Below are 11,673 nucleotides of genomic sequence, written 5' to 3'. Positions count from 1 at the left end.
AACTCATGCTTTTAAAAAATATTTGTGTGTCAGGACTGGGAATTGAACTCAGGGCCTGCCTAGATGTCGTCCCTGACATATTTTTGCTCAAGGCTGGCACACTACCACTTGAGCCTCATCTCCACTTCAGCCCATGTGTGTGGTAGCAAATTGGAGATAGAGTCTCAAGGACTTTCTTCCCTAGGGTGGCTTCTAACTGCAATGCACATAACATAGCCTCTTAAGTAGCTAGTATTACTGGCGCCAGCCATCAGTACCCATCTAAAAAGAAAAAAACTTTTTCGGGGCAGGAGCGAGGCCTAGTGGGGGAGTGCTTGCCTAGCATGCATGAAGCCCTGGATTCAATTCTTCTGTACCACATACACATAAAAAGCCAGAACTGGTGCTGTGGCTCAAGTGGTAGAGCACTATCCTTGAGAAAGCCCAAGGACAGTGCCCAGGCTCTGAGTTCAAGCCCCAGGCCTGGCAAAAAAAAAATAAGAAGGGGGGCTGGGAGTTTGGCCTAGTAGTAGAGTGCTTGCCTAGCATGCACGAAGACCGGGGTTCGATTCCTCGGTACCACACACACAGAAAAAAAAGCTGGAAGTGGTACTGAGGTTCAAGTGGTAGAGCTCTAGCCTTGAGAAAGTCCAAGGACAGTACTCAGGCCCTGAGCTGAAGCCCAGGACTGGCAAAAAAAAACAAGGAAAAAAATTTAAATATTTTTAACCTATCAAAATGTTACAATAGCCAGGCGTGGTGGCTCTCACCTGTAATCCTAGATACTCAGGAGGCTGAGAGCTGAGGATCTCGGTTCAAAGCCAGCATGGGCACGAAAGAACAAGAGACTCCCCCCAAAAAATAACACTAGCCATCACCTCGATGCAGTGTGTCACCATCACCTTAGTAACTTTGCTCCTTGCATGGTGGCTCACCCCGTAATGCTAGCTACTCAGGAGGCTGAGATCTGAGGATTGAAGTTCAAAGCCAGCCAGGGCACAAAAGGACCTGAGACCCTTATTTCCAATTAATCACTAGAAAACACGAAGTGGGGCTGTGGCTCAGGAGTAGGGTGGTAGCCTTGAGCTGAAGAGCTCAGGGACAGTGCCTGGGCCCAGAGTTCAAGCCACACGACCCACACACAAAAAAAGAAAAAGACATCATCTTATAAGACCATGGTCTGTCATAAAAAGTATTAATCCAATAACATCACCTAATATGCATCCATACTTAAAGGTCTGCATTTATCCTCCTAGACTGATTTTACATCTGGAGCTTGTTTCTACAAACGAATTGTTACCACTTCCATTTTGTTCTAACACTCTACCACTTTGAGCCACACTGTTTTTTTAGTGGTTAACTGGAGATAAGAGTCTCATTGGCTTTTTTGCCCAGCTGGCTTTAAACCACCATCCTCAACTCTCAGCTTCCAAAGTAGTTATGATTACAGGCCTGAGCTGTGTTTGTGTGTGTGTGTGTGTGTGTGTGTGTGTGTGTGTGTGTGTGTGTGTGTACTGGGGCTTGAACTCAGGGCCTGTGCAGGGTCCTAGGTTAGTGCTCTACAACTTGAACCACAGCTCCACATCCAGTTTAGTTTATTGGAGATTTAGGAGCCTCATGACCTTTCCAGCTCTAACTGGCTTTGAACCAACATCCTGAGATCTCAGTCCCCTAAATAGCTAGGATTCTAGGTGTGAGCCATCAGTATCCTGCCACTTTCTGCTCTCTTAACAAAATCTTCCGTCGTTTTTGGTTTTCTTTTTCAAGACGTTAACTTTTCTGAAGAGTTGGGGAAATCTGCAGAAGGAAAATTGTGTATAAGTGGAAACAAAGGAGAGAGATTAGGAGAACTAAGGGACACTAAGTGATTCAAAATTAAATGAAACAAGTTCAAGAAAGTATCACAAAGCTCTGGTTTTCCCCACAATTTCATAGTATTTTTAGGAAATACAAACTTCCTACTTTCTACATCTTGATGAGCTTCCTCCCCCCACCCCGCCCCCACTTCACCGGTAACTAAGCAGATTTCCCACCTTTTGAAATGATACAGCACCTTCTGGGACTAGCATCCAAGAGTTGAATCTTAAAGAATGTACAAGTTTGCCAATCAATATGGATAGGTAATAATTCCAAAATGAGGAAATAATGGTAAGACATGAAAACTCATCTTGGAATTATGTTATCTTTGCAATAGAAATTTTGAATACACATTAAGAATTACAGCTTTTATCAACAAATTCATGAAATCCCTAAAGGATTAAAAGAGGGAATAATTTTGGAAAGGTTGCTATGGCAATAACAATGAGGGTAAGTTTGAAAGACAATTAAGATGAAACAGGACCAGAAGAAAGGATAAACAGTGGTGATCTGGAATACAACATGGGAAAAGACAGACACAGAAATAAACTCTTTGGTAATGGGAACTGGGGACTACAGTCACCTTGGTACCTGCTAATAACCTACTTTGGATAAGATTATTTTCTTCCAAACTGGACTGGTTGTTCAGTAACTCCTAGCTTCTGATATCTGTAGTGTGAAAGAGTTCCCAAAAGCTTCCCAGACACAACTAGAAAAATGTTTAAAAAATACTTTATTGGGCCAGCAGTTTAGCCTAGTGGTAGAATACTTGCCTAGCATGTACAAAGACCCAGGTTCAATTCCTCGGTTCCACCTACACAGAAAAAAGCCAGAAGAGATGTTGAGGCTCAAATGGTAGAGCTCTAGCTTTGAGAAAGCCCAAGGACAGTGCCCTGGCCCTGAGCTCAAGTCCAGGACTGGTTAAAAAAAAAAACAAAAACACCACTTTATTATTGTCAACTATCAGCTCCTTACCTAAGTCTTTATCACATTTCCAAAAAAGAACACATCACACATCTGATTCAGAAGTGACCAGAGGGGCACATTCCATCCTTATTAACACTTTTTTTTTTTTTTGCCAGTCCTGGGCCTTGAACTCAGGGCCTAGGCACTGTTGTAGGGCTTTCTCAAGGCTAGAGCTCTACCACTTGAGCCACAGCTCCATTCCTGGCTTTTTTCTATGTATGTGGTACTGAGGAATCGAACCCAGGTCTTCATGCATGCAAGTAAGCAATCTGTCACTAGGCTAAACTCCCAGCCCCTTATTAACACTTCTTTCACTGATTCTGCTCAGAGTTTGGGTTTTTGTGTTATTTTTGGTGCCAGGACTGGGTTTTGAACTTAGAACCTTGCTTGGCTTTTTCTGCTCAAGGCTGACACTCTAAAACTGGAACCACAGCTCTACTTCTGGCTTTTTGCTGGCTAATTAGCCCAGGCTGGTTCTGAACCATAATCCTTAGATCTCAGCATCCTGAATAGCTAGGCTTATAGGTGTGTGACACAGGTGCCTGCCCAGCATTTTTCTTGTCTTTAAGACCTGACTTGGAATTATTTCATGATTTTGTCATTTACAATGTTACAGAAAAGCAAAATTGCTGATCCACAGAAGGAAATAAATTAAAAAGAAAAAAAAAACATTTATTTCGTTTCCCTTTTTAATTTAGAATATTGTTAACAAACATCATTAATGGAAAAAAACAACTATTTACACAATAATGAACTCAAGAATATGACATTTGAGAAAAATAATACAGTAATCAAATCCTATCAGACTAAACAGGTCCTCATTTGCTTGTACTGACAAGCCCAGGTTTATCCTGAACTTTGAAAGTCTCTGTTCTGAATGATGAAGCATTCAAGTAAAATATAAGAAGTTGCAAGTGGGAGTTTCTGAAGGATACTGATTCAAAGAAGATTCAGGAGCAGCCTCGGTCTTCCAGTTTATCCACCACTGGGAGGTTCCTAGGATGACTAATAGATTCTTCTGAGGAGCTTTGGGTGGTTTATGAGCCTCAGATTCATGTCATAAAACATTTTCCACATTAAAAAAAAAAAAGTTTATCCCAAAGTTTTCATCGCTTTTCCAGCTTCTTGTACTTGGCTTCTGTGGGTGATCAGGGAGGATGAGAGAAGGGAACATTAATTAAATTGTGTGTGTGTGCATGTGCGCACGCGTACACAAGTGCATGCATCTCTCCTGGGGCTTGAACTCAGGGCCTACGCACTGTCTCTGAGCTTTTTTGATTTACCATTTGAGCCACAGCTCTAGTTGCAGTTGTTTTGTTTTTTTTTTTTTTGGCAGGTGTGTGTGTATCTAATTGGGGGGGGGTAGCTAATTGGAGAGTCTCATGGACTTTCTTGTCCTAGCTGACTTTGAACTATGATTCTCAGATCTCAGCTTCCTGAGTAGCTGGAATTATAAGTGTAAGCCACCGACACATGGCTTAGCTTTGTAAGTAAATTACTTAAACCCATTAAATTAAGCTGAAATCTGAGGATTACAGTTAAAAGCCAACCCAGGCAGCAAAGTGAGAGCTATAGCTCAAGTGATAGAGAGTTTTGTACTGCTTATTTTCAGGTAGGGTCTCATTTTATGCCTGGTTTGTGATCTTCCAACTTGGACTTGCTGGTGTTGCTAGGGTGACAGGCATGAGGCATGTGCCCAGCCAGGGTGCTTTCCCTTAACAGGCAAATACTATCATGCCCAGCCTGGTTGGCTGACATGGAGTCTTACAAACTTCTTTGGCCTGCTCTGGCCTCAAACTGTAGTCCCAAGAAGTAGCTAGGATTTCAGCATGTGCCATCACATCCCACTATTGTTTCTGGTTTTGAGACATGGTCTCTGTGTGCCCAGGCTGGACTACCTCAGCCTCCCAAGTGCTGCAATTTGAGGACTGCATCACCATGCCTAGCTAAGGAAGACTATTAAATCAAACAAGGAAACATGGTTACCCAGTTTTTTTGAATAAGCATCCAGCTTGTAGGCTGCCTGCTCAAGAGCTGCTACTTGTTCCTCAATTGCGTTGATCTGATCCAGATAAGGCTGCAGTTCAGCATCTTTACAAAGAAAATTCATGTCACATATCTTAAACAAGAAATGTAAAGAAGATCAGACAGTAAGAATGCTGGTGTTGCTCCAGCTATGCCAAAAATAGACTAGGAGGGAAACATGAAGCATCACTGGACAGAGCAGATGCGTTGGGAGTCAGCAGCTAGGTTAATCAGTCTCTCCTATATACCAATTTTCCTTAAAAAAAATTATTCTTTAACCAATCTTGTAATTACTTATTCAGTTTAATACGCTCATAACAGGAAAAAATGATCCCATGGTAAGGAATACAACTGTAAGTTAATAGAAAAATATATTCAGCCACTTTTTTTTTTTTTTTTTTTTGCCAGTTATAGGGGCTTGAACTCAGGGCCTGCTCACTGTCCTTGAGCTTTCTCAAGGCTAGAATACTAGCACTTGAGCCACAGCACCAGTTCTGGCTTTTTCTGTATATGTGGTATCAAGGAATCAAACCCAGGGCTTTGTGCATGCTAGGCAAGCACTTTTACCACTAGACCACACTCCAGACCCTATCTTCAATCACTCCAAATTAACCATTTCTGTTTATTGATTTTGTTTTGATAGTTATTGTCCTTCATGGATTTTGTTGTTAAATCAATTTACCATCTCTGCCCTTCTAAGAATTAGCTGGTAAACTCAAGATCAAATAGCAGAAATAAACATAACACCAAAACATGTTGATCTACAAAACGGAAGAAATTCACTTTACTGCATAATTCATTTTTAGAAGATAACCCTAGAATTGAGGGGTGCCATGCTACCTCCCTCTTTTTAATAAGAACAGAAGAACACTAAATACAAACATGTTTAATGATAAAAATTAGTACTTACATTTCTGGTTTAAGTCCTTTAAGTTTCTACTAATGTTTATAGCAATATCTTTCATTTCAAGATACTTCAAGCTGGTTAGTTTATTCATATTTTCCAGGAGCTTATAGTCTTCACTTGTGGCTTTAAAATGAACAGAGGATATAATGCCATTAATATTTGTCTGAGATTATTGAAAAGTGGAATTTTAGTCCAAATAGTAGTTCAAGACTTTTTTGTTGTTGTTGCCAGTCCTGGGACATGTCCCTGATCTCTTTTGCTCAAGGCTAACTCTACTATTTACCTGAGCCACAGCTCCACTTCCTAACTTTTTAATAATTAACTGGAGGTAAGAGTCTCACGGACCTTCCATCCCCAGCCAGCCTCAATCCTCAGTCATATTTCAGTTTTAAGAGTAGACAGGATTTCAGGGTGACTTGCCAGCACCCACCTATAGGTTCAAGACTTTGAACCTATAATGTTTATACTCAGCCTCTCAGCCTATATTCTCTGAATGACTAATTAGAAACTAAGGCAACAATGGAAAAACTATTTAAACAAAAACAAAACAAAATGCAGAAGGTTTTGACTCACAATTCATCTCCTTGGAAAATGGTAAACTCATGCCTTAAAAAAAGGGAAGAGCCAGGTACTTGTAGCTCACACATGTATGGAACACGCCTGTAATCCTAGCTACTCAGGAGTCTGAGATCTGAGGATTGTGGTTCAAAGTCAACCTGGGCAGGAAAGTCCATGAAACTCTTTTTTTCCAATAACCTACTCAGAAAAAGTGGAAAGTGGTGCTATGGCTGAAGTGGTATAGCACTAGCCTAGAACATAAAGAGGCTCAAGGATAGTGCCAGGACCTGAGTTCAAGCCCCAGGACCAGCAAAAAAATGTTTCTCTGCTTTTGGTGGGTCTTGGGGCTTGAACTCTGGGCCTGGACACTGTCCCTGAGCTCTTCAGCTCAAAGCTACCGCCCTACCCATTGAGGTACAGCCCTACTTCCCCTTTCCTAGTGATTAAATGGAGATAAAAGTATCACCATCTTTTTTAGTGCCCAGGCTGCTTTGAACCTTGATCCTCAAATCTCAGCCTTCTGAGTAGCTAGGATTACAGACATGAGTCACCACACCCAGCAAAATCTTTTTTTTTTTTCTTAAAAAAGAACAGATAGGGCCAGGAGTTTGGCCTAGTGGTAGAGTGCTTGCCTAGCATACACAAAAACCTGGATTCAATTCGTTGGTACCACATACATAGAAAAAAGCCAGAGGTGGTGCTGAGGCTCAAGTGGTAGAGTTCTAGCCTTGAGAAAGTCCAAGGACAGTGCTCAGGCCCTGAGCGTAAGCCCAGGAATGGCAAAAAAACAAAACAACAACAACAAAAAAAAAAACAGATAAAAAGCTAGAATGGTCTGGTATTTCTACAGCATAAAAACGTATCATCTGAAGGATTTCATAACATGTATGAGAGCCTGACCCTTTTAGTAATTAATTTATCACTATGTATTCTTTTTTTGTTTGTATGCCAGTACTGGGGCTTGAAGTCAGGGCCTGGGTACAGTCCCTGAGCTTCTTTTTGCTCAAGGTTAACACTCTACCCTTTGAGACACAATGCCCCTTCTGGTTTATTCTGTTTATGTGGTACTAAGGAATTGAACCCAGTGCTTCATGCATGGTAGGCAAGCACTCTACCACTAAGTCACATTCCCAACCCCAGTATATTCTATTTTTTTGCAATTATTTTCCAAAGCATCTGTGGCCTTCTCATATCCTTCATGTCTCCCCATCCACAGTGAAATAAATGGCTTCTATTTCAATTTTTGCAAAAGCCAATCCAAGTACCATAATCTGCCTCAACCTCTTTGACTTCTAAATGTCTCCATACCTTCCCAAGAGGTATTTTTCTTTCAGATGTGCTTATCCTGCTGTGATTGTCTTTAAGCACTAGAGTCATATATGTAAGTCATCTACTCAGATGACTAGTATCTATAAGCAGTGAGGCCAAAACTGAAAACAGTCTCACATTAAACATGGTTCCTCTTTTCTCAAAAACAACTCAGGCTGCTCAAAACCTACTTCAAGTTCTCAAAAGTCTATATCCACACTGTTCTTGAACTCATTCTGATTTCCATTTCTTTTTCCATCTGCACTTGGCTTCAGCTACCATTACTTTTTTATCTGAATGACTGCTCATTTGTCGGTTTTTTTTCTTCTCTGTATCTCATATTCTCACTACTATCAAACTGCATTTTTTTTTTTTTTTTGCCAGTCCTGGGCTTGGGCTCAGGGCTTGAGCACTGCCCTTGGATTTTCTCAAGGCTAGCACTCTACCACTTGAGCCTCAGCACCACTTCCGGCTTTTTGCTATGTATGTGGAGTACCGAGGAATTGAACCTGGGTCTTCGTGCATGCTAGGCAAGCAACTCTACCACTAGGCCAAACTCCCAGCCCCCATACTGCATTTTTTAAAAAAAAGCATCATCCACTCAAATACTTAGAAGGCAGCCAGGTAGTATAAATGGGTGAAACAAGTCAGGTGCTTGGATATTAAACTCATAAGAAAATTACACACTTTCACAAAGAAACATGCTGCCTTTTATTTCTAGGAACATGTAGTCTCCTCTGATCTTAACACTTACTTTGCCAGTTTAAAAAGGGCATTGATATAGAAAATGATTTCTATACTACAACTAATAAAAAATCAACAGTTAAGAGAAAAGTGCTAGGGCCGGGAGTTTGGCCTAGTGGTTAAAGTGCTTGCCTAGCATGCATGAAGACCCGGGTTCGATTCCGCGGTACCACATACACAGAAAAAAGCCAGAAGTGGTGCTAAGGCTCAAGTGGTAGAGCTCTAGCCTTGAGAAAGTCCAAGGACAGTGCTCAGGCCCTGAGCTCAAGCCCAGGGCTGGCAAAAAAAAAAAAAAGAGAAAAGTGCTAAAGGGCAATAGACACTAGGTCTTAATAAAAAGAAGAAAACAGAATAGTGGAAACAAACTGAACTGCGACTAACATAGTCTCTTTACAGGAGGTATTTGCTCCACTTTAGTCAATTATCTAGCCTCTCAGGAATGATGAATTATGATTAGGGGTATAGTCTTTATGCCTACGACTATCACAAGGCCCTGAGTTCTATTTCAGAACTGAAAGAGACAAAGACAAACCCTGGGGTATTAATATACTTGGCCAATAAAAGCAGGCCTGTAATTCCCTATATCAAAATAAAAAAGCGGGGCCAGGAGCATAGCCTAGTGGGATAGTGCTTGCCTAGCATGCACAAAGACCGGGGTTCAATTCCTGGGTATCACATGTACATAGAAAAAGTGGAAACGGTGCTGTGGCTCAAGTGGCAAAGCTCTAGCCTTGAGAAAGCTCAAGGACAGTGCCCAGGTCTTGAGTTAAAGCCCCAGGATTGGACAAAAAAAAAAGAAAGAAAGAAAGAAAAAAAAAAAAGAGAGAGAAAAAGGAAAGAAAAAGAAGGGCCATTACTATTGTCAAATATTTGGCCTTTGTTGAAAAGTAAAAAGTCTAGATTTTGTTACATGGTTTCTCTTGCTCAAATGCAAATGATCAGGCTAATAAATTAGTGGCTCAGGACGGGACCCTTTCTCTTCTGCAACTTTTTTTCTCATAGATTTTTGTTCACAAACTTGTTCACAGCAATTTCCTGGGGAAGTGAAACAATATAGTAAATGCTCATGAGAGGCTTCCTGGGACCAGACTTCACTTTCTCACTTTCCTCCCCACAGAGGTCAGGTGTCTACTTGGAAAAACACACGCTGGCCTAAAAACTAACCGCAAAACATTTGTCACCAAATCCTAACAGAGAGCAACCTAAGAGCCCCTTAAATCTGCAGGCCTGTCCCTATTTCTCAATTTCACACCCCCCCCCCACTAAACACATCTGTTCTGGTCAAACAAATGGGCTGGCTTACTCCATTCCAATCACTAACTGTATCTCTATTATTCCTCCCTTCACAATCCAGCTCAAAACATACCACTCCCAGGGAAACATTCCCTGCATGCGATGGCTGGATGTTTTTTTTCCCCTCTCATGGCTACAGAGGCCTGCATGCAGAGTTGTATTAAGTGTGTATTCTTAGGTGTTTCAGAGAGTGGCTGGTGAGCTTCTCCTGAGAAGGGCTGAGGCTCTTTGCTTCCCACTCCCGCCTTCCTCAGATGCCAGGAGGCCCCAGGTCAGGGCTTGGGGAGTGGGGGAGGGGGAGGGGAGAGGAGGTGGGGCTGATGCTGCCACCCCATCAGCTCGGAGGTCTGGGCAGGGCCACACCCCAGCCCTACCGGGATCGAGGCAGACCCGGCCTCACCTGTCAGCTCCCCTGTCAGGTATGTGGCCATTTTGGAGAACATGTCCCGGCAGAGCTCGGTGATGTCAGCCTCCGCAGGCTCCTTGGCTTCTTCAGCAGTCTCCACGGCGACATCGTCTAGGCCCAAGGAGAAATGAGTACGGCCGTCCAGCCCTGCGCTCCATCCCAACCCCGGGCGGCTTCTTCTCCCCGTCTCACCCGGCCGACCCCGCCGGCCGTCTGCCGTGATGAGCGGCACCGCGGCCGCACCCGCGCCCACCGGACGCGGGAGCTCACGGCCCAGCCATTCCTGTCGCCCTGCTAGGACGCACAGGTGCAACCTCTCCGACCAGCCGGACCCAGCCACCACACCCCCCATCCCCTGGCCCGCCACTGAACGCCCATCCGCGCGGGGTACCTCGAGACGGCTCCTCCGGTCGCGTCGCCGGGACACCCTCTGCGGCCGCCGCCATGCCCGGCCCCCCCGTGTGTGGCTTCCGGCCCTGGCGTCTGCGCATGCGCGCCGGGAGCGCCCGCCCCGCCTTCCCCGCGTCGGCTCGCTGAGCTTCTGGCTTTGAATCAAGCCTCAAAGGATGGTTTCTAACCAAGTTCAAGTACGAAACCAAAATGGAGAAGCAATGATCCTAAATGAGTCTGCTGCTGGGAGTCACAACATCTGGGACTGAGGTCACCTCTGTCCCTGCAGCCACATAGAGGAGTTGTCACTCGATTTGTACCAGCCACTGCGTCTGGCATCATCTGTCGCAGATTGGCCTGTTCAATTAATCTGGCTGCCTTCCCCTGCATACACCCTGCACCCGGCAGGTGTCAGTCACATAATATTGTTTAAGAAATCCGTGCTTTTGCATAGAGCCGTTCTGCGCCCCCCACCCCCTGTTGGAAGTACTGGGCTTTGAGCCCCACCACTTGAGCCATGCCTCCAATCTATTCTGCTCTGATTTGAGATAGGACCTCACTTTTCCTCCTCAGGTTGGGCTTCAAGGGCATTCCTAGTTCAGCTTCCCTGGATAGCTAGGAAGGCAAATCTCCTTTTTTTTTTTTTTTTTTTGGCCAGTCCTGGGGCTTGAACTTGGCCTGAGCACTGTCCTTGAGCTTTTTCCTTAAGGCTAGCGCTCTGCCACTTGAACCACAGCATCATTTCCGGTTTTTCTATGTATGTGGTACCAAGGAATCAAACCCCAGTCTTCCGTGAACGCAAGGCAAGCACTCTACCAGTAAGCCAAACGCCCAGCCCCTAGCTTTTCTATATTGGGATGGAAAAGAGATCTCTCCAATTCTTGCCCCACCTGGCTTCCAACAGAAAAGGAGATGGTCGCCATCTTCCAACTAGCTAGGATTACATTGTGAACCACAGGCCTGTGTTTGCAGGTAATCTTATTTTCTAAGTCTTGACTGGATCCTAAATATGCTTCTTCCCAATGTCCTAGATTAATACCAACTCATCCACCTCAGTTTCTTAAATTAAAGTCTAGCACTTCATTCTCTTCATTTTTATAGCTTGTGTATGTTACCGGGGATTGAACCCAGGGCCCCTAAGATGCTAAGCAAGTATTTTACCACGTGAGTCAAGCCCATACAGTCTTTCTTGAAGGAATTTTAACATTATTTTTTTTCCAGTCCTGGGACTTGAACTCAG

At 43.6% G+C, this 11,673-nt stretch overlaps 1 protein-coding gene across 1 annotated transcript; it reads right to left on the bottom strand.

The window, feature by feature from the left end:
- Positions 1-2,550: 2,550 nt before the first annotated feature.
- On the bottom strand, positions 2,551-10,519 carry Bloc1s2 (biogenesis of lysosomal organelles complex 1 subunit 2). The gene is made up of 5 exons (XM_090346912.1): positions 10,435-10,519; positions 10,038-10,154; positions 5,738-5,857; positions 4,789-4,893; positions 2,551-3,940 (listed from the first exon to the last, which is right to left on the bottom strand). The coding sequence occupies exons 1-5, from the start codon at positions 10,487-10,489 to the stop codon at positions 3,909-3,911; spliced, it is 429 nt and encodes a 142-aa protein (XP_090203038.1). The 5' UTR covers positions 10,490-10,519; the 3' UTR covers positions 2,551-3,908.
- Between the last annotated feature and the right edge of the window lie 1,154 nt (positions 10,520-11,673).

Source organism: Megascapheus bottae, chromosome 15 (assembly GCF_031878675.1).
Source record: "Megascapheus bottae isolate mThoBot1 chromosome 15, mThoBot2.hap1, whole genome shotgun sequence".
NCBI classification, from domain to species: Eukaryota; Metazoa; Chordata; class Mammalia; order Rodentia; family Geomyidae; genus Megascapheus; species Megascapheus bottae.
Note: the sequence above shows the minus strand (reverse complement) of the source record. Positions and strands in the feature narration are given on the sequence as shown.